This window comes from Phascolarctos cinereus, unplaced genomic scaffold (genome assembly GCF_003287225.1).
Source record: "Phascolarctos cinereus isolate Bilbo 61053 unplaced genomic scaffold, phaCin_HiC Scaffold_3;HRSCAF=262, whole genome shotgun sequence".
NCBI classification, from domain to species: domain Eukaryota; kingdom Metazoa; phylum Chordata; class Mammalia; order Diprotodontia; family Phascolarctidae; genus Phascolarctos; species Phascolarctos cinereus.
In genome coordinates this window covers 154,178,354-154,201,498 of record NW_027555736.1, presented here as the reverse complement: position 1 = coordinate 154,201,498, position 23,145 = coordinate 154,178,354, and the positions used below count along the sequence as shown (strand labels likewise).

The following is a 23,145-nucleotide window of genomic DNA, read 5'->3' as shown; positions in this document are numbered from 1 at the left end:
CAAGAAGTTTAAACAATTTCATATTCATAAGCTAGATCAGGACCTAGAAAATACAAATTATTAGCACTGATGGAAGGTAAGAAAAAAACACAAGGGTATTAACACAAACAATCCTTTACCCAGGATCACTCATTCTTCATGAGAAAAAATAAAATTTTCTACATACAAATACCATCAAACAACAATAGTGAGAAAATGGTTCCATCCAGGAGATACCGGTTCTTCACATCTGCTTCTAAGTTAATGCCATATTGAAGCATTTCCTCCACAAGAATTTTAAACGTACAGATTGACCATTCAATGTTCAAGACATCATAGTTTAAGACTTCTGACCTTCAGGATCATGCAGCATCATGACTCCTTGAAAAAGTTTACAGTCTAAGATAAGGGTCAAAATTGGTCAAAGTATTTCAGGGTCCTGTCTTTTCAGTCTTCCAATTCAGCTGTTGACTGGTGCAGTCCAGAATCATACACAAAGATGCTGTAGAAGGCTCCCAAGATGAACGTCTCCAAATGTTCAGAGTAAAAAGGCTATTTTTCGTCTTCCTCCTCACTTCACAGATATTCAACAATGTTCAGTCAGTCCCACAATTATCACGTTCAATGATTTCTTTCTTGCACTCCCCAAAACAGAAAGACTTCATTCAAGCATATGGTCCCCGGTAAACATTTTCAGTCTGCAGCTTTACTCGATAGCTTCAATGCTTTATCAGGCTGCCTTGCTTAAAACAGTGTTCCATGTCCTTTCTAGTCCAAAGTATGTAGAATCCTTTGATTTCTATCCAAGAAGTCTTCTAAAACCTCTTGATGACCAGATGCATAGCATCCTGTGGTGGCTGTAATTGTGCTTTCATCAGATGGTTCTTTTAAGCCACTGAAACTCTCAGAAGGCTCTGCATGGAAGTTTCTGAAAAGCTCTCTCTAAGCAAAGCACATTGCCATTTCCAAGCAGCAGCTAATGAAAATCAAATTTTGATGGTGATCCACTTGCAGGACTAGTTGTAAAATTCCAATACAGTCAAATACTAGGGATCCAGGAGCACGTATGAGTTACTGCAGTACAGGTTATGTGCATCAACTTACCGTCTGCTAGAAATGATTTAAAAATTTTTTAATAGGATTAAAACTGACATAACGAAATGCACATTTAGTGATATATCCACCACAGTAACTGATATGTACTATTTAGCTAAAAAATATCTTAATTATTTTTTAGAAAATAAACATGAAAAAATTGGTTAATATGTTTTACTTAATTCACTTAATTATCATAAGACAAACCCATTTTAAAAGTTAAGGTTCAAATAAAAAATTCTTTAATCACTTCCTCCTAATTTTCCATTTTCAGAATCTCTGCAACCCTTTAACTCTATTTAATTTCAAACATACCTTTTTCCCTTTCTTCTTCTTCACCATCCTAAAATTCAAAAAAATAATAAAATGTAAATATAAATAACTTCAATAACAATCTCAACTATGTCAAGTTCAAAAACTAGTACCCCATAAACCAGTTTCGTGAAACATTCTGTTTGACCCATGCTTCATTAAAATAAATGCAGCCTGTTGCAAGTATACCTTATTTGGAAGAGAAAGGTACTACACAGTCAAGAACATTTCAATAACTCAGTTAGTGTCCATAATTAACTTTAGATAAGGGAATAATTCCTTTGAAAATGAATTATGAGTGCTGTTGAAATATTTTCCTCCTCCAATTCAACATGCAAAAGCTACTTTAAGATTGCAACATTCAGAATAGTATCAAAGAACTTATCCCTAAGGCCTGTCTGTTTTCATGGGCCTGTAAGGATTCTGCAAAGGACAAAATCAAAGCCAGACAGACACTTTTCATTTGACCTCAAAGGTTAGATGTAAAATTATAAAAACATTAAACTCCAAAACCATCCATATAAAAGAAAGGACAGCAGGGAATAGAAAAGCCAAGAAAGTTTTTATTTAAAATGCATCATAGTAATTGAAGCACATCTTACCTCAGAATCTACTTATGAAAATTCATTTTTATTTCAAACTCATATTGAATGGGTGCTATAGCAACCTACCCAATAAGAAAAAATTCTGCTGTACATAATGCAATTCAGGAAATTCACACGTGGATGCAGATATTAATGAAAGTAAATATTAATTCAAAGTACATTTAACTATTCTAAATTGTTAAAACACACCAAGATTTCATTAATGGTTTAAAAATTACACTTAGGTGACTGAATCACATTTGTTAACTGATAAGCAAATTAACTAAAAATGCAAAAACCGATCAAGGATTACACAAAAAGTAATACAATTAATGTAAAACTAAAGGAAATGGAGCTGTTTAAGGAAATGTGCTAATAGGTTCAAAGCAACAGTCAATGTAATATTCTTTTAGCCAATGTTATATTAAAAAAAACTCCATTATGATAAACTTCATGGAACCTTATAATCACTTCATTTTATTATGCTTTGGTCATAAAAATATATTTTTAGAAATCATTTTAAGGAGCCAGAGAGGAATTAACAAATATATTTTTTTAAACTGCTTTAAACTTAGGGGGGCAAAAAGGAAGTTTATCAAGTACATGGTATTCCAATCCTTTTTCTCCTTTCGCATATTACTATTTTACTTGGCTGGATGGTTGAGAGCTGGTAAAAAGGAATGAGGAGAACTGCAATGTGATTGCTCTTTGAGAACATAAACCAATTGTATAGAGCTTAGCTCTAAATTATTTTTTAAATGTCACTGGAATAAGAATTCCCAGAAAGAAACTCCCTCTCATTGTAGTGAAAGTATTCGATTTACAGGTAGAAGAGTCTGGTTTCAAATCATAGGCAAAGTAATAAAGCTAGAAGAAGAGTTTAGACTAGATCCCATTTATGGCTTCTTCTAGTTCTATATCTAGGATCCTGTGCAAATAAGTCATGTCCTGTGACTTGAAGAAATTAAGTGGTTTGCCTAGGATCACAAAGCCACTACATGCAGAAGGTAGGTGCTAAAAATCCAAAGTCCTCCAGACTCTGAAGTTGGCTCAGAACAAATCCAATATTTAAAGTTACAAAGGTCCTAAATATATGAAAAAAGTTAAATAATTAACAAAGATAATGAAAAATACGCCTGCTTTGGTTATATACACTTATATCTGACAAGTATCAGTTTATAGCAATCTTATCTTTAATAACGAATGATTAAGTAACAAATTATTTTAATTAAGTACATATGAAAACAATATGAAATTTAATATATGAAGACAGCACGCAGTTATCTTTATATATTTAAACACCACCTGATTACCCTAAGTAAGCAGGCTATCCTCTTTAATGTTTTTTCTATTGACAATGTACTTATCCACTCTCTCATCTGTCTTACAGTAACCAATGCATCTGCAGATAAATCAGATTGGGGGAGGGGGTAGTCAGAAGCAAAACACTTTTGAGGAGGGGACAAGGTGGAAAGAGAGAGAGAACAGAATAAACGGAGGATAGGATGGAGAGAAAAACAGCAATAGTAACTGAAAAAAATTTTGTAACAGGTTTCTCTGATAAAGGCCTCACTTCTTAAAACACATAGAGAACTGAGTCAAATTTATAAAAATAAGAGCCATTCCCCAAATGATAAATGATCAAAGGATACTTTCAGATGAAGTAATCAAAGCTATCCATAGTTATATGAAAAAAAAATTCTAACTCACTATTGATTAAAGAAATGCAAACTAAAATAATTCTGAGGTGCTACCTCATACCTACTAGACTAGCTAATAGGACAGAAAAAGTAAAAGACAAGTATTGGAGAGGATGTGGGAAAGATGAGACATTAATACATTGTTGGTGGAGTTGTGAACCATTCTGCAGAGCAATTTGGAAGTGTGCCCAAAGGGCTATAAAAACGTGCATACCCTCTGACCTAGCAATAGCACTGCTAGGTCTGTGTTCCAAGAGAGATAAAAAACAAAAAGGAAAAGGACCTGTATGTACAAAAATATTTATAGCAGCTCTTTTCTGGGCACAAAGAATTAGAAATTGAGGAGATGCCTATCAATTGGGGAATGGCTGAACAAGTTGTGGTATGTGATTACGATGGAATATTATTGTATTATAAGAAATGATGAGCAGGATGCTCTCAGAAAAACCTGGAAAGACTTGCATGGGCTGATGCAAAGTAAAATGTACTGTCTACAAATGACAGCAATATTGTAAGATGATCAGCTGTGAATGACTTAGCTATTCTCAGCAATACAACAATCCAAGACAACTCTGAAGGACTTTATGGTGAAAAATGCTATCCATTCCCAGAGAAAGAACTGATGGTGTCTGAATACAGATTGAAGCATACTTTTTTTTTAACTTTATTTTTCTTGAGGCTTTTTTTGGTCTGTGTTTTCTTTCACAACGTGACCATTACGGAAATGTTTTGCATGACTACACATGTATAATCTATATTGAATTGCTTGCCTTCTCAGTGGGGGGGGAGGATTTAGAACTCAAAGTTGTAAAAACAAATGTTAAAAAAATTGTTTTTACATGTAACTGGGAACCATAAAATACTAAATCAAAATGCTAAGTCAGTCTGACTTATGTTCCTCTGTGGCCAAGGAAAGATGTGAATTCTTAGCTCTACCTCTGTCATCCATATCCACCCTAAGTAACCCAGAGAGCATTAGTTATGCCAAACTCAAGGGGGTTCAAATTAGAAATGCTAAAAAAAAATAAAAAAATAAATCACATACGCTACCAATTTTGTCTTATTCATGAACCTGGGTTTATAACATCTAGCCACAGACTGATGGCCATATACAAAGCCTCTGCTTCTGGCATGCCATTTTTTATCCTGGATTCTGGAGGCTGTGATGGATACAATTAGTCTATCAGCAAACTGAAGTAAAAAATTATTTTCTACTATTGTTAAAAAGCATCTCCTAAACACCTACCGAAGAACTCTCCTAAAGGCTGTGGAAGGCACTGTACCCTAATTAAGAAAAGGCAAGGGAGATCCTCCTTCTCCCTAATAAAATAAAAGGTAGGTCCTCTTCTAGAAAGCATGGAGATCCGTGATCTAACATATTAGACATTATTCATGGTAGGCTGGGTTTAAAATTATAAAAATCAAGTTCTTTTTAAATGTCTACTAAATGTCTAGCACTATTGTATCTATTTGCCCCAGAGGAATTGGCACGCTAACTGAGAAAACAACAAATGCTCTGCAACTACTGCGTTGTATAGTGCTAGCTATAAGAGTTAGAGAGATTTCAAAGAGAGAGATTAGTGTGAGGAAGACTAGTCCAAGAAAGATTTATGGATAAAGAAGCAAAAATGTACAGCAAAGTTTGCTTTATTGAGGGTGTGTGTGTATGTGTGTGTGTGTGTGTGTACTTTCCAAATTACATCAGGTGTTAATTTTACTAGAGGGATTCCTTCTAGGCAGAGATACTAATCATAAAGGAGAAAATATGAGTGACTTAATTTGTGAAATAGTGAATTTAGCTATAGAAATACAGTTTAAAATTTTTTCAATAATTAGCTAAAAATATCCAGTTTCTATTTTTAAAATGGTCTTGAGAGTTGCACTGCTCAAAACAGGTTTGGAAATAATCTTCTGGAACTGTTTTTTGGGTCACTTTAAAAGTCATGAAATACAGATATTTAAAAAACTCAAATCCTTTCAAGATCAAAGGGTTGGCCAATGGAGAATATTTTTGAAAGACATGAACTCTAAAAGCAACAAGACAATATAAACTTAAATAACCTTTTAAGAGGGGTTTTACAAAAGGCCTGTCCAAAAGGCTTGGATTATTAGATTAGGGACCCAATCCTGTGAATTATAGGAAATAAAATACTAATTATCTAGCAGAAGACTTTCTGCCCCAAGGAAAGTAACCTTAAAACATAGTGTTTTGGCAAGCTCACCATCACCTTGTGATGAAACTGGAACCTTCTATTGAGCTTGCTGTCAGAGACAACTTTCCACTGTTAGAAGAAACCATTCTAACCAAAGCAAACCTTTTCTATAGTAAAATAGTCATGACATTTTATATAATCAAGAAATCATCTCATAAATGGTCAAAGGATATGAATGGGCATTTTCAGATAAAGAAATTAAAGCTATCTATAATCATGAAAAAATGCTCCAAATCACTATTGATTAGAGAAACGCAAATCAAAACAACTCTTAAGGTACCATATTATACCTATCGGATTGGCTAACGTGACAAAACAGAAAAATTATAAATGCTGGAGAAGACATGGGAAAATTGGAACACTACTGCATTGTGAACTGATCCAACCATTCTGGAGAGCAAACTGGAACTGTGCGCCCAAGGCAATAAAAATGTACATGCCCTTTGAACCAGCAATACCACTTCTAGGGCTGTGTCCCAAAGAGATCATAAAAATGGGAAAAAGACCCATGTGTATAAAAACATTTATAGCAGCTCTTTTTGTGGTAGCCAAGAACTGGAAATTGAGGGGACGCCCATCAACTGGGGAATGGCTGAAAAAGTTGTAGAATATGAATGTAATAGCATACTCCTGCGCTATAAGAAATGATGAGCAGCAGACTTCAGAAAAATCTTGTATATTGTACACAGTTAACAGCCACATTACGTGATGACTGACTCTGACAGACTTAGCTCTTCTCTGCAATGCAAGGATCTAAGACAACTCCAAAAGACTCATGATGCAAAATGCTATCCACATTCAGAGAAAGAACTATGGAGCCTGAATGCAGATGGAAGCATATTATTTGCTTTTTTTGGGTTTTGTTTCTTCTTTCTTCTGGTTCCTCCCATTCATCCTAATTCTTCTTTACAACATGACTAATGTGAAAATATGTTTAATAAGAATGTACAGGGGGCAGCTAGGTGACGCAGTGGATAGAGCACTGGCCCTGGATTCAGGAGGACCCAAGTTCAAATCTGGCCTCAGACACAAAACATTTACTAGCTGTGTGACCCTGGGCAAGTCACTTAACCCCACTGCCTAGCCAAAAAAAAAAAAGTATATGTAGAGCCTGTATCAAATTGCATGTTGTTTTGGGGGGGGGGGGAGGCAGAGAAAATTTAAACCTCAAAAGCTTATGGAAGAGAATGCTGAAAACTAAAATCAAATACATTAATTAAAAAATTTAAAAAAAAAAAAGAGAGAGAGAGATCATCCCTGGACAGGTCAAACAGGTAGTAAGAAACAGAATCAGGATATGAACTCAGCTCTTTTTACTCTAAATTCACTGCTCAAGTTTCTAGACATCTGATAGAAATAAAATTTATATTAAAAAATTATCTCCCCTATAGTGTTACAAAATCCCCATAATTAAATTTCTAAAAAGCACAAGCCATAGACACAGTACTTTTTAAGTATAATTTTCAAAATTTAAGAAGTATAGATACTAAACAATAGAGCATCAGTTTCAGAAAGGCTAAAAATCAATGAGTCAAGAGGCAATTGTTTCAGAGAAGAAGTGGTAACTTCATTTGTGCTCCTTATGTAAAATGGGACAAATCTTTCTATGGGTTTAGGAATTCTTAGTCATTTTTGTAGCAATTGAAATATTAATACATACTTTATAAGTCCAAATCAACAGTAAAGTTAAGAAAGTTTTAGGCGTAATAGAATTTTGAGGCCAAAATAACGCTACTTTGATAAGCTTTTACTTCCATAATTTCCATTTTACTTCCAAATAAATAAAACAATATTAAACTTACTGGGACTGTAAGAAAGGTATCATCTTCACCTTCTTGACCTTCATTTTCCTAAGTTAAAAAGAGAATAACAAATTTGGCTGAATAAAGTATCTTGGTGAATTGAAAACGATTTTAGCGATTTGAAAATAGCATACGCATATCATATGCTTTCTATAGCACATACAGCAGGTAATAAATCAACATTTAATAATAATAATTCAGGCTCCTTTCACTCCAGAACTGACACGTTACCTAACATACTAAGAAATCAGAAAAATTCTCTTTAAGCTTCTTTAAGGAGATAGAGAAGTAATTATTTTAATAATATCAACAGATTCCAAAGTTGGATCCAGGTTCAATTACTTTCAAAAACAGGGTTTGGAATAGATGCAACATGATAGTCCAGATTAAATATTTGATTAAATACTAAATTAATTACATGTTAAATGTCTGATTAAATATTTGGAGGCCAAAACATGACTATACACAATTGACTAGAAAAATAATTATGTCTTTGTAATTTGAAAAAGGGAAGGGTGGGATAGTTTGAGGGGCAGTTAACAAAGGTGGTTAAAATACCTGATTTTCAAAGTCTTTTTCTTTGCCTTGTATTGCTTCTGCCTGTTTTAATTCATGATCTTTTTTATGCTGTTCAGCAGTAGACAAGTCCTTGGAAGTATTATTTTCTTCATCATTTTCAGTAAATTCTTCAGAGTCCTTCAGTTCATCATTTCCATCTGGATCACTGGTCTCTTGATTCTCTGATTCACTTTCCTTTTAATGTCAAGAACATTTGGTAAAATTAAAGCCGTTAGCTTGAATACCACTGACTATTTAACTTTAAAAAAAAAAAGATAGGATAATTTTCTAACCTGTGTTTTAAGAGTATATCCTCCCCCCCCCAATTCTGAATCGACACTTGTTTTATTCCAGAAACAATCTTCAAACATTTTCAATTTGCAAATCAACTACACTTTGTAAAATGACAGGCATTATTATCCAAAGTAAATGAAGCTATGTGTTTTGGGTGCCAAGTCTCTCATTTTTGTGGAAGAATACAATTTAAATTGCTTTTAAAGAAATTCTGAACTTCCAAAAAATTATTATACAATTTCCAAGTCACATTTTAGGTGCTGTACAAAAGATACGATTTCACAGAAAATAAATCTCACCATTCCCACAAGCCATACTTCAAAATTCAATCTCACAAACCACTTGCAAATCTAAGCTTTCAGAAAATGTGGTAACTGATTACAGGAGTTCATTGCATGGCATATTATACCAATTAATCTTAACCATTTTGGTTTGGGATATGGTTACCTCTTTCAATACATGTTCACAAACAACGTTCCCTCTTCTTATGTTGTGAGTGGATGACCATGCTATTGAACAAACTATGAAGACTGAGCATATATGAAACAGTTTAGTGTTGCAAATAAAAGTTAATCTGACATAATTAATGATATGTATAATTAATATTCTATAGAGAATTAAGCATAAATATCAAATGCTAAGCAATTCTCATAAATGACTGCAACTAATACTACTTTGATATAGGCAAGTTAAAGGGGAGCAAGTAGAAAAGGATACCAGACAAATCACGAAGGTGCCCTAAAGATTTCTAGTTCCAGCAGGGGATGTCATGTTCAGGAAAGGAAAATGGAGCAGCGGATAGGGCATTCTTGAAAGGACCCAGTATCTCTAGTACATCTTTGTGAATCTGTTGTACATGTGTATGTTTATGGGAGGAAGGGGAGATAGGAGAGTTTCTGATCCCCAGGTACAGACAACCTGGGCCACAGATACTCTTTGCTTCAAGAACAGAAGGTCCAAATTCCTGTGCACAACCTAGGTTATTGATCTTGAAGTGCTGTCCATCTTGTCCAAGATGGCTGGGGGAGACTGGGGTCTGGGAGAAGCATAGAGTTTTTTTCATTCCTCTTCTAAAATTTAGACATAATGTTTCTTGGACTTAAGAGAAAAATCACTCCTTCAAGGAAGGGGGAATTTTCCCCAGAAGACCTGAAATTGCATCAAATTCATTTGGGAAATAATTCATTGCTTAAATACTTTCCTAGTTGAAATGCCCTAACGTAGAATACTTACAGGGAGGGCCAAGTCAGAGGGAAGAACCTGGTTAACTCAAGGGCAACTAGCCCTTGAAAAAAAACTGACACCAGGAGTATGAGAAGGGCTGGAAACATAAAGGGAAATAAGAGGATAGCAAAGAAGCTTCACCTTTTAAAATGTCCTGAGGACTATCCGTTCCACATATACCCCTCTCTGTATATGGGTGCCTCACAGAATGGATTCCAGGAGGCCTACAGATGGATACTTTCTATAAGCCAAGCCAATGTGTTAAATAGTTTCCTGGCTTATTAGTTCTGAAGCCCATCTTTATTCTGTCCAGGTATAGCTCACCTTAAAGAAAAGGAGCTCTTTACAATGGAAACATTCAACTTGTAGACAAAATATGTGATACCAACTTTACACTCACTAGCTATCTATACTTAATCTCACTAAGCCAAAATTAATTCATGTTTAAAATGAGTAAAATATTGTTTGCTCATTCTAACTCACAGTACTGCTTCGAGGATCAAATAGTACACTATCTGTGATAGTATTGTTGTGAAAATCAAAGGAGATACTTTATGTAAGATACTATGGATGTTACAAAATGCATGACAGTAGCACTGAATCAGCAACTTTGTGTCTAATGCATGAACTAAAAAATGAGTAACCTAACTTGTATCTGATTATAAACATAGTAACAGCCCTTCTTTCCTTGAAATGACACTTAACTACCTTAAGCCCTTGGTCCTATTCAGAGAGAGAAATTAACTACTCAAGCTGAGTACTTAAAACTTTACCTTGACAAATGTATCATCTTCCACTGAAGCATCTCCACTTAGTTCATCTGTTTCTTGTTTCTTACCTAAGAGAAAAATCAAACTGGGCTAGCTACTAATGTTTCATCATTTTAAGAGCAGGAAACAGGGAATGATACATAATTAATGAATGGTAAATACAGAACAGCATGGAAATGTGGAAATATAGAGTCAGGAAAATACACACAATGACTACAACAACTTAAATGGAAAGAGCAAAACAAATAAAACCGAATGCTGCAAAAATTATGACAAACTTGGCCCAAGAGAATATAAGGCACCTCCTTCCCTGTTCCCCTTTCTCTATTTTTGCCAATATATTATGGATATGGAAGCATGGGTACAGATCACAACAAGACTTTTTCTGATGTTGGTTAGTTTTGCTGAAATATTTCCCCCACTATTCTTTGTTATAGAGGATGATTCTGGGAGGAGGTGAAGAAATATAGGTGACTTAAAAATAAATAGCTCTGGGAGAACAGAAGTAAAAGGGGAAATTTAGGCAGTGTAAAAAATTAATTGAAAAATTATTTTGAAAAAGGGAAAAAAAGGTAGAGAATATGCACTAGTGGAAGTCTGACAGCACACGTCAGGAGTTTTTTGTTTTTAAAGTAAGGGATTTTGAAATACATTTTCAGGACATGGAGAATCAGCACAGGGAATATACATTTTCAGTCTTTCAAGAGGAAATGACTGAAATAAGGCCTGGGAGGAGTCAGGAATGAATGACAAGCTCAAGGAAAGCTTTGGCAAGGGCAGATATCTCATTCTCTGAGGTGAGAAGGAAGAAGGAGATGGGTGAAGATTGAAAAAACAAAGAATGGAAGAAAAATGCTGAAGAAATTCTCAAATAGCATGAATTTTTCCACTTATGTAGCAGAGACTAGATTAGTGGGAACAGTGCTAGATTATGAAATCAGTCAAGGTCTGAATTCAAAGTCCACCTCTGATACTAGTTGTATGACCATGGACAAGTCATAGGAATTAAGGCTTAGTTTTCTCATCTGCAAAAATAGGGGTATCTGTAACTACACTCTCAGGACCATGAAGAACAAGTAATGTATATAAAGTGCTTTGCAATTACTAGAGAATCAATCAGTATTGTTATCAGGCTACAAAAAGTAAAGGAGAAATAAGCAAAAAGAAGATTAGAATAACCAACATGAGGAACATGTTAGTAATCACGAAATGACTCTTTAATGCAGTAATAAGAGTATGTATTTTCAGTGGACCTATTTATCTAGTTTTGTAGTTTTATCCAGTAGTATTTCAAATGTTCAAGAGTAGGAACATGAATAGGATGGTGTATAACCCTGACTTGGAAAAGTAGAAATGATGAAGATCAAGGGATTCAAGTGTGTAAGATAATGAGTATGCTGACAAAATAGCTGATCAAGACTGGAGAGGAAAGGATGTGAAATAAGAATAGGAAGAAAGATTTGGACAATACCAAAAGATTGAGGGAGCAGTCTATTTCACTGCCACTAAATAGCTTCAAATAAAAGAGTAAAACATTAAAGCTTAGGAAGATTTGGTCTAAGTAAAGGCTTTTCTATTTCAGGGACTACTTGTAATTTCCTGTTTAGATTTTAACAATTTAAAATATTCTGAACTTAGTGTGGCCCCTGGTTTTAGTGTGTGACCTTGTACAAGTCATTTAGCCATCCTGGGCTTCAGTTTCCCATCAGCAAAATGAGGGCAGCTGGATTAGACAGTCTCCAAGGTCTTTTCCAGTTCCAGACCTATGAGCCTTTGAATTACAACTTTGTGGTGTGAAGAAAAATGGTAGACGGGAAAGAAAAAAAGAGGTCCTAGCAAAAGGAGCATTTTATCTGAAATCAAAAGGGAGGAATGGATGAAGATAGAGAGGGTTAGGAATGGAAGGGAAGATACTCTCAGAGAACCAGAATCTTCTCCATGAAGTAGTACAGCAGCATTGAAGATTAATGGAAACAATGAGGGAAACCTGCATTCAATGCAGGTGGTAGCAGAGGAAGGAGAATGGGCAAGAGTTCAAATACAGCACATCTCAGAAAGAGAGAAGAGTCATATAGAACTCCAAAGTGTAAAGTCTGAGTCCATGAATCAAGTACTTCATGAATCAGGAAAGGGTAGGAACAAGGGCACACAGAGGTTTCTTTTCCTCTCAAGCTGTAGAAAAATCTAAATTCTACCTTGTATATATAATGGCCTGTTCTCTAATTCCAATATCACACAATTAGCAACTTACTATAGACAGGTAAATGAATAAGGCACACAGGGAGGGGAAGGGATTCTGGACATGGATTACAGCTCTCCAGAACACATGGAAGATTTGTGGATGAGATGAAAGAATTAATTTTGTGGATTCAAGGTAAATCTCAGTGGTATCTCCTTTTTCATTCAAATCACTGGGCACATGTTGAGGGCCCACTTAGTCAATAAGACACATTACACTGCTGATGAAATTATAATTGGAATAATTTTTAAGAGCAGTAATCTGGCAATTTCACAAAAAGTTTCTCACAAAATTCTTGTAAATGCCTTGCTGAGACTCGAAGGAAGCTAGGAGGAGGAGGTAAAGAGAGGAAGGGGAACAACAGCCTGTGAAAATGCCCAGAGTCGAGGATTTTATATTTGATCTTGAAGGCAACAGGAAAATATAAGAGATTACAGAATTGTGTGGGTGTTGGAGGGTGGGCGAGACCAACAGACAGACGAGGTCAGACTTGAGTATTAGAAAAATCAACATGAGCGGTGAATGGAAGATGAATTAGAATAGGGACAGATGTAAGTAGAGAAACTAACCAGAAGGCTACTGCAATAGTGACTGGGTTCTCAAATGATTCTACATCAAGTTGAAAAAGATTCATATATAAAAGAGGCAACATACAAGCAACCATGTACCCATGTACCCATCCATCCATCTATCCATCTGATAAACTAGAGATAATTAACAGAGGGAAGGTGCTAGCATTAAGGGAGGATCAGATTGACACACAGTTCAGCAAAGACTGTGTCTGCCAAGGACCAGCTTAGTTAGCTTAAACTAAATACAGAAAGGCAAGCCACTATTATTGATTCTTTGGCCATGGTGACCCATGAAAATAGTAGATAAATAAACAAAAACACTCAGGCCTTCAAAGCCTCCTTCAGTTTCAATGGTACCTGTAGTAAAACAAGGAAAAGAGAAACAGAAGGTGCTAATAACAGCTTTCAGATTATGTATACACATCAAACTAACTACTGGTACTCTAAACATAAGCAACTTGCTCAACAACCAAGGAGGTGAAGTATTCCTAGAGAAAACTGACCACATTCATGTGGATACTCTTACAAAACCAGAAATTTAAAATTGGTAGATTTAATTTTATAGTGTAACCAATAACACTATTTTATGTTACACAGTTCTCTTTTACCTTGTAGAAATCATGATGAACATACACTAGGAGATCATAAAGAAGACAACTAACAGCTAAACTGGCCTACTAATTCTGGAAATCAATTTGAAATTATGTGAAGTCACTAAACTCTTACTACCCTTAGATTCAGCAATGGTACTACTAGCATGTACACCTCAAAAAGGTCAATGACAAAAAAGTTCTATAAATAACAAAATATTCATGGCAGCACTGTTTGTTGTAGCACAAACAAAACACAAAACTGGAAATAAAATGAGGGCTCTTAATTGAGGAACAGGTGAACAAATTGTGGTATATGAATGTAACAGAATACAAACATAAGAAAAACTGTATGAAGTGGTTTGAATCAAAGAAAACAGAACCAAGAAAATAGAGAGGATCACAATAATACAAATAAAACACTAAAAGGTAGCTAAACTCAAATGAATTGTAACGAATAATTTTGGTTCCAGGAAACTGATGATACATGTAAAAGGTGGAAGATTAAAGATATGGGATGGAATATACATTGTCAGATACTATTGCTGTTAGTTGGCTTTGTTGAAATATTTTTTACACCATCGTGTAAACAAAAGGCAACTGGAAAACTTAAAAACAAAAACAAACCCACTGCTTATTCTCCAATATCTACTCTGCAGAGGATCAGGAACAAGAAAAATTCTACTAAGAATCTTGAGAAGATCCTTTAAATCAAATCAACAATTTACCTGAATATCCTGACATATAAACTCAAAGTTTAATGGCACTAGATGAAGCACCAAGAGTAAGAGATTGCATCTTAACAGCCAAGCTAGTGTTTCCTTTTAAAAAAGGACACTTTCAATTCACATCTCAATCCCTAGCAAACTAGCTTCTAACTTAGTCATTCATTAAAACTGCTCTCTCCAAAGCTACCAAGGACCTCTTCACTGCTAAAGAACTGCCTTTTCTCAATTCATCCTTCCTGATGCTCTTCACTCCACTGAACACTCTCCTCAATACTCGCACTTTCCTGGGTTTTGTGAATGTTACCTCTTGGTAACTCCTGCTGTACTGGACATCGTCCTCCAGTACTCTTTCACCCCTGGCTTTTTTGTGCCTATGTCTTGGTTCTTCTACTTGTTTGGCCACTCTGTCTACTTTGCTAGATTATCATCCATGCCATGCCCCAAACCTATGTGCAACCTAAGGCTCTGATCTAGTCTTTGTTTTTAGATCCTACAGGTTCAATTATCGCTATATACAGCTACCATAACCTACCTAGATAGTTCAAACTCCATTCCTGTACCAACTGCCTATCAGGCATCTCCAACTGTATGTCTGCTGGGCACAACACATCAAGAACAAAATGTATTACCTTTTTTCCTAAAACCACACATTTTAAATTTTTGTCATGCATCCCACCACTCCAGTTACCCATTAACAACCTAGGAGTAACTGTTGACTCTTTCTTCTACCTCACTCCACATAGCCAATTAAGTTGTCAAGTCTTGATGATTCTACCTCCAGAACATCTTATATGTTCCTTTCCTTTCTGATAACCCTAGTTCTGGCATCCTTGCCTTTTAAAAACTACTCTTGCCAAAGTTAGTGTCTCTCATTCTACCCTCCTTGATCTCTGCAGTATGTGACACTTAGCCATTTCCTCCCTTCACTACTGTCTCCTTGGCTCACAACTTACACTTCTATCACCTGGACTCAAAGAAACTTCTTAAATTAGTCTCCCTGAATCCAGTCTCTATGTTCTCCAAGTGCATCCTCTATATTGCTCATCATGTGATATTCCTAAAGCATAGACGTGACCATGTCAATTCCCTGCTGAAGAAGATCTCTGGGCTCTTCTACCTCTGTAATAAAATACACACTTCTTTCTTAGACTTTGAAAGCCCTTCGCAATCCGACTCCATCCTACTCTCCAGGTTTGCCATACAATACCCCTCTTCCCACACTCTAAATTTCAGTCAAACTGGCCAATTTGCCGTAGCCTATGCATGACATTCCATCTCCACAAAAGCCTCCATGACTCCGCACAGACCCTCTCCAAGAGTGAAACGTATTTCCTCCTCATCTCTGCCTCTTAGAATCCCAATCTTCCCTCAAGGCCTGGCCCAGGTGCCACCTCCTACAAAAAGCCTTTCCTGACCTGCCCTCTTCTTTCCCCAAATCATTCCAAATACTTTTTTCTTTTTCCTTATGTTTTGTATTCATTAATATATAAATTGTCTATCTCCCTTTCAACCCAAATAAATATAAGTTCCTTGAGGACAGGAACTATTTTTGCTGGTGTAGCTATATCCTCTTCACCAAACACAGTAGCTCACACTTAAGTTTTCCTTTAACCTGTCTTTGGGGTAGGGTAAAAAAGGTTAAGTAAACAGTGAAGAGAAATAATCTAGGAAAGTCTCCTATACCTATAAATAGAGGCTATTAATATGCTGATTAAAAATAAAATTTTATCAGACACTTGACACTTACTAGCTGTGTGACCCTGGGCAAGTCACTCAACCCCAATTGCCTCACCAAAAATAAAAAAAAATAAAAATTAATAATAATAATAATAAAATAAAATTTTATTTCTACATTGAAAAGGGAATGGTTAAACAGGACTCAAAATGGGAACTATGTGTATATATTATTGTATTTCTTTAAAAATTTATTTTTATAAGGTTTTTCCCTTAGTCTAATTACATGAAGTTTTGCCACAGTATTTTAAAATAAACAAAATTAAGAGACACTATTTATTTGGCATCTCGAGGAAAGTAACTTTTCCAAATAAGTGAATTTCCCGGATAATAAAAGATTATGCAGTCTCTTTAAATACCAATTTCTTATAAATCTAAACAAAATACATTACACATTCCCCTTCTTTGACAAAACCTAATTAAGTTTTTTTTAAAGAAAAATTGTACATGCTTATCAATTCAGTTGCTCTTAGGAACTATTAAGGTGTGTTAACAGTTTTCCTCTGTACAAAATGATTTATCATGATTTAAGTTGCCATCTTTTGGGAGTTTCTGTCTTTTCCCTGGCTTTCTGCTGACACTTTCTGCAGCTTTCAAAAAACAAGTTTTCCTCTAGTAACTCCTACTTTACCACTTTTCACTTTCTATAGGGTGGGGAAAAATAAATTACCCACTTAATAAAACTATCTTAAGTAAGATTAATTAGGCTCCAAGGGCAGGAAGGACTTTCCTGGGAGTAAATAACCTGAGCTTTGGTAGTGTAAAAGTCTCACACTTGTAGCCTATGGGCTGCAAAATTCCCAGGGCAACCAAATCAGATGAAAATATAATCAGGAAATGTTTAGTAAAATAAAAATACAGATGACATGGATATTAATTCTTGGTTTTCAAAGTCAGTGTGTGGCCCCTGGGGATCTTTTTCTATTTGACACACCACTGGTGTAGTGAACAGAGCAGGGAAACCAGAATTCAAAATCTGTTTCAGACATTTATTAACTCTGTGACCCATGTCAAGTCACTTTTTAATCTGTCTGCATCTGTTTTTAACCAAACCTATCTCACAGGATTTTAATTATCAAATGAGATAGTAGAAAGCACTCATGTAAATAAAAATTCTATCATTATTTTGCAGATTCAGATTTTTTTGTGTTTTCTTATCCATGTTCCAAAGTTAAAGTCACCAAATAAGTGACCTCTGGCTAAGTGAAATGTTTTTGTATATGTTCAAGGACATATATACTATAAAATTGATAGACACAAGAATTCTTAATTTTTTTGTCATTGACCCCTTCTTAGAATGTTTTAAAATGCATATGATCACAATGGAAATCAATTATAATGAAATAATGGTAGCAGGACATTTTTTTTTAAAGTTCATGGACTCAGATTAAGAATCTCTAAACCAGGCAAAGTGGCACATGACTGTAATCCCAACTAATAGGAAGGCTGAAGCTGGTGGATGGCTTGAGATCAGTTCTTAGGTGCAGTAATGCTAAAGTCAATTTTGGGGGTCCACTCCAAGTTCAGCACCAACATAGTAAGCTCCCAATAACACAGGGCTACTAAGCTGCCTAAGGATAATAGAACTAGCCCAGGTCAGAAAACAGTAAGTCAAAGATTCCAAGGTAAGCAATAGTAGGATCAAGCCTATGAATGGTATCTACACTTTCAGCCAGGGAGAGATAGTAAGACCTAGTCCTAAGAGGTGGAAAGACAGAGGGAAAGAGGGAAAAATGGATGGAGATGAGGACAGAAAGGGAAAGGAAAAAAGAATCCACCAACTATCAGGTAACACGAGACTTGACAAGAAGTCAAGAATTAAAGACCCCAAAATTAAAATAATGTTCAAGGAATTCTTAATTTCAGTGTCCTTAATTTAGGCACTGATTTTTACCTGATTTCTTCCTTCTTGTGAAAACTCAAAACACCAAACTAAAAAATTAGAATGTTTTACTTAATAATCACAAAAATAGTATTCTAACTATTTGAAATCCCAACATTCCTAGTTATCAATTATCATTTTGCTATATATGCTTCTTTGTAACTTACATGATTTGCAAAATAGCACTAGAAGGAATTAATCAGGGTTAAAAGAATTTGTCGTAAGTTCTGAAACAAACCTTATTGAGCACTCACTGACACACAGTCAAGTGATAAATTTTAGGATCTTTGGCTTAAAGAGGACATTCCAGTTTAACATAAGAAACAGCTAAAGAAAAATAAGAATTCTACTGAAGTCCAGAAGAATAAAGATAAATGAGATGGCCTCCTCTATTAAAGTCTTACATTACTGAAATATCTTGATAAAATTACTAAAAATCAAGGTCTGATTATAAATGAGAAAAAGAAAAAAATGGAGGAAGAAGATCAATCAGTTCCAAATTGTTAACTACAGTAAAAATACACTAATTTGAATTCTATTAATATGGAATATTATAACTAAATTGGTACCTGCTTATCTAGTAAAAATGAATTTACCAAGAAAAAAATTAAATTAAAAAATTAATTTTCAAAAAAGCAAATTAGTTAATTTCCTGTCTCTCCCTCTTTTTTCTCCTCCTACCCATTTTCTTATATTAGGGAGGCATAGATATCATGAAGCTTGATTAGTAACTAATAATAAATTCAAGTTTTAGGTCAAAGTTGAGTCAAATCAATCCTATATACAAAATTAAAGTCACCCCCACTCTGGCAATCATTACTATGAAGTCTTCCTTGACCTAAGAAGGCAGAATGCCAATGGCAAATAGCAAAGCATAGCACTATATAAACAGGGCAAACAGCAAAAGAGCATAGATGAGTTATATAACACACACATTTTCAAAGCTTTTAACAACCTTTGCTTTTGGCTGCTGCTTTCTTGTTGGAAGTATCACCCGAAGAAGAAAGGTCAATATTATCAGGATCACCTCCTTCCTCTTCAATTGCCTAAGTTAGAAAAGTAGGTTAATATGCAAATTCTGTTTAAATTGATGTTTTAATAATAAAATTAAATTTCAAATTTTATCTAAATTGACATTTAAGTAACAAAATAAAAGATGAATAAATCTCAAGTCTCTTGAAAATACAAGATATTAAAATAAGCAGACCTGTCACAAAACCTACTCCAAGAATTAAGCTACTTAAAAGAGTTAAATAAAGCATGCTTGCAGAAAAAAATCCATGACATGATTAGCAAAACAGATTGTAACATACTGATGTTAAAGAGTCACAATAAAGGCGGTGAAACAATTAAATATAAATTGGACCCATAAAAGGGGGTGACAGCAGAGTATTAACTGGACAACTAATTACTGAGGTCTACTTAAGCATTGCTTAGCATGAGCCATTTCAATTCAATAACAAGTGTTCCCTTTATTCCTGTGATGCAATTTTTTCCCTCCCCCACAATCCCGACATACCCAGAAATAAACGAGAGGTTCAACTGTTGAAAGCCCAACCGTTACTATAGGATGTGAGAATTAAAAATATAGTCATCTATATACATAGATTTACGTAGCTCTCTCATACAGATTTTTCTACATAGATTTATGTAGCTCTCTATATACATTAAGCCTGTGTAAGATCTCTATACATTAAGTGTATGTATTTAGATCTCTCCCCATACATTTACATGAACCTCTCTAGACAAATCTATGTTATCTAGATCTCTCCATACGTAAATTTATGTGTATAGATCTCTAAATGTATATAAATATGTAATGGTAAATGTATATAAATCCATATGTAATATAAAATGTATTATCTATATTCAGTATGCACATAGATAACCTATACTAAACATTAAAATATGTGTATCTATATCTTTAAGTATGTATCTAAAAGTAATGTATATTTCAGAATATGTGCCTATATAACATAGTCTGTATTACATAGAAAACGTAGCTCTCTACATGCATAGATATCCGTATTCCACAGATACAGAGTTCAGCTATCCTCTCTAACTACCAATTTCATTAAGGTAAAGAGAGAGACATTTGAGCCAAACATGGTAACTTTACTGAAAGCCCCAAAAGTGCCCGTCCTCTTTCAGCCCAGGAGATCGCCATGCGCTCGCCTCTTGCACAAGCCCCTTCGCTGCTTCTCAAATCGCCACTGTTTCCCAGAGGAGCCCGGCCGGACGCCCGCCACAGATGCTGCGAAGCCCGGCGCAGCGGAGCCTAAAACCCGCCCGCGAGCATTACGGCCCGGCCCGTGAACCCGAGGCGGGATGGGGGAGGGGAGTGGGCAGCCCGGCTGCCCCAGGTGGGGGGTGGGGGTGGCGTGGGGAGTAAGGTTGTGGGGGGAGGTGCAGCCACCCCGACCGCAGCCCCCGGCCCACTAACACATCCCTCCAGGTTCGGGGAGCTCCAAGCAAGCCCAACCGCAGCGTCCTAAGAGAAAAGGGGAGACGGCGGGTGGCGCGGCCTAGGACCTCGCAGGACACCGCCCCCTCTTCTTCGAGTCCCCAGCCGGGCCTCACCTGCTTGAGCCGGGAAACGAGCACGTTTTTCACCCCGTTAATGTCCAGGTTCCGCCGCTTCAACTCCGATTTGAGATCGATTACCCGCAGGTCGCTGATCTTCTTACTCTCCGACTGCCCCGAGGCTGCAGAGGTGGCAGAGGAGGAACCAGAGGCAGTGGCGGCCATTTTAGAGAAGGAGAACGCGGCGGAGGCAGCTTCTGAGCTGCAGTGTGAGGGCGGCGGCGGCGGCGACTTCACCAACTTCGAGCCGGGCCCGAGATCCCAGCCAGTCTCTTACTGCTGCGCACAATGAACCACTGGCCCCGCCCCCTCGTCCCACCCCGCCGCAACCAGCCGCGGCCAGCACCCGGATGGAAGGGGACGCCTGCGCACTCGCGACCAATTTCCGCTGCCTCTGAGGAGGAATCTGCGCACTGAAGCCTCTGGCGTTGGGAGCCCAACCCCCTCCCGCCAGGCTACCTGGAGAGTGCTGCCCTCTTACGCCCTTACGCGAGGTGCGAGGTCAGACAAGTTTTAACTGCAGTAACGTTCATTGAGCCACCGTTCCATTGGTTATGTGGTTTCTTTTCCTTTTCCTTTTTTTTTTGAAGCATGAAAGGCATTGAGTGCCAACAAAATGCTAAACACCATAAAACATAAGTACATACTTGGCACTTAATAAATGCTTGTTGAATGACAGAGTTGGCTGTGAACCGATCCCAGTCCTCACCCTTAAACAATATGCTTTAGTGTTAGTGGCCTTTTCTAGGTCTCCCCCTATTTACTTCTGGGAAAGATTAAAATTTTAATAAGGAATCACTGATTTCTTTGCCAACCCATCTGACTGTATCTACGTGATGGCCCCACCCTAAAATGTTGCTCTGCAGAATCAAGAAGCATGCTTCCTAAAAGTCAAACACTAGGATCTCTTGCTGCCTCACTGGCATTGTTTTTTACATCAAGAAAATTAAGTCTCCAAGAAGAGTGATAATCTCTTTGAAGAACCACCTTAACAAGTAAGTCTCTATTCTTGGATTATTCCTGTTAATCATAATTATCATGTATATGGAATTAAAGCTGTGTCACATCTCTTTTTTAAAAATAATATTAATTTCCCCTTAATTGCATGTAAAAACAATTTTTAACATTTGTTGTTTTTGTGGGGTTTTTTTAAGTTTTGAGTTCCAAATTTTATCCCTCCCTTGTTCCCTTCCCTCTTCCTCCCACACTGAGGATAAGCAATCTGATATAGGTTATACATGTGCAATCATGTAAAACATTTCTAATATTAGTCATTTTGTGCAAGAAAACTCAAACAGGAAAGAAGGAAGGAAGGAGGAAGCAAAGGAGGAAGGGAAAAATAGTATGCTTCAGTCTGTATTCAGATGACATCAGTTCTTTCTCTAGAGGTGGATAGCATCTTTCATAAGTCCTTTGGGATTGTCTTTGTATCATTGTATTGCTGAGAATCGTTAAGTAATTCACAGTTCTTTATTGTAAATTTTGCTGTTACTGTATACAATGTCCTCTTGGTTCTGCTCACTTCACTTTGCATCAGTTCATGTAAGTCTTTCCAGGTTTTTCTGAAATCATCCTGCTTGTCATTTTTTATAGCACAATAATATTCCATTACAATCATATACCACAGGTTGTTTAGCCATTCTCCAATTAATGATAATCCCCTCAATTTCCAATTCACAAAAAGAGTTGCTATAAATATTTTTGTATAAATAAGTCTCTCCCCCCCCCCCAGCTTTTCTTAAATCTCTTTGGAATACAGACTAGCTGTGGTATTGCTGGATTAAAGGGTATGTACAGTTTTATAGCCCTTTAGGCAAAGTTCCAAATTGCTCTCCAGAATGATTGGATCAGTTAACTACTCCACCAACAGTGCATTAGTGTCCTAGTTCCCACATCCCCTCCAACATTTATCATTTTCCTTTTTTATCACATATGCCAACCTGATGGGTGTGAGATGGGACCTCAGAGTTGTTTTAATTTTCATTTCTCTACTCAGTAGTGATTTAAAGCATCCTTTCATATGAGTGTTGCATGTCTTAAACACAGATCTACTCCATGAATTTTGAACTTAAATATTTGAGCTCTTCAGGCCCATTGCAAGGGATTTTCTGTTTATTTTTTTGTTTTATTTATTTTATTGTTTTTTTTTTGTGGGGTCGGTGGATCAATTCTTTACTTTAATGAAAGGAACATGAAACTTTTATAGAGGAACATGAAACTATCAGATTTAGTTTAACTATAGAGGTAGGTTTTTAGAGGGATTGAATAAGAGAATACAAATGCCCC

General features: G+C 36.2%; 1 protein-coding gene across 3 annotated transcripts in view; it reads right to left on the bottom strand.

Moving 5' to 3' along the window:
- The window catches only part of SLTM (SAFB like transcription modulator), a 42,539-nt gene extending 21,392 nt beyond the window's left edge, over positions 1-21,147 (bottom strand). For all 3 annotated transcript variants that reach the window (XM_020981866.2, XM_020981882.2, XM_078151238.1), the window contains exons 1-6: positions 20,857-21,147; positions 19,232-19,322; positions 10,535-10,599; positions 8,244-8,438; positions 7,686-7,733; positions 1,390-1,417 (exon numbers count right to left, since the gene is read on the bottom strand). In XM_020981866.2, the coding sequence (XP_020837525.1) occupies positions 1,390-1,417; positions 7,686-7,733; positions 8,244-8,438; positions 10,535-10,599; positions 19,232-19,322; positions 20,857-21,024 (595 nt within the window). In that variant the 5' untranslated portion in view covers positions 21,025-21,147. The remainder of the gene's footprint in view (positions 1-1,389; positions 1,418-7,685; positions 7,734-8,243; positions 8,439-10,534; positions 10,600-19,231; positions 19,323-20,856) is intronic.
- Positions 21,148-23,145: the final 1,998 nt, after the last annotated feature.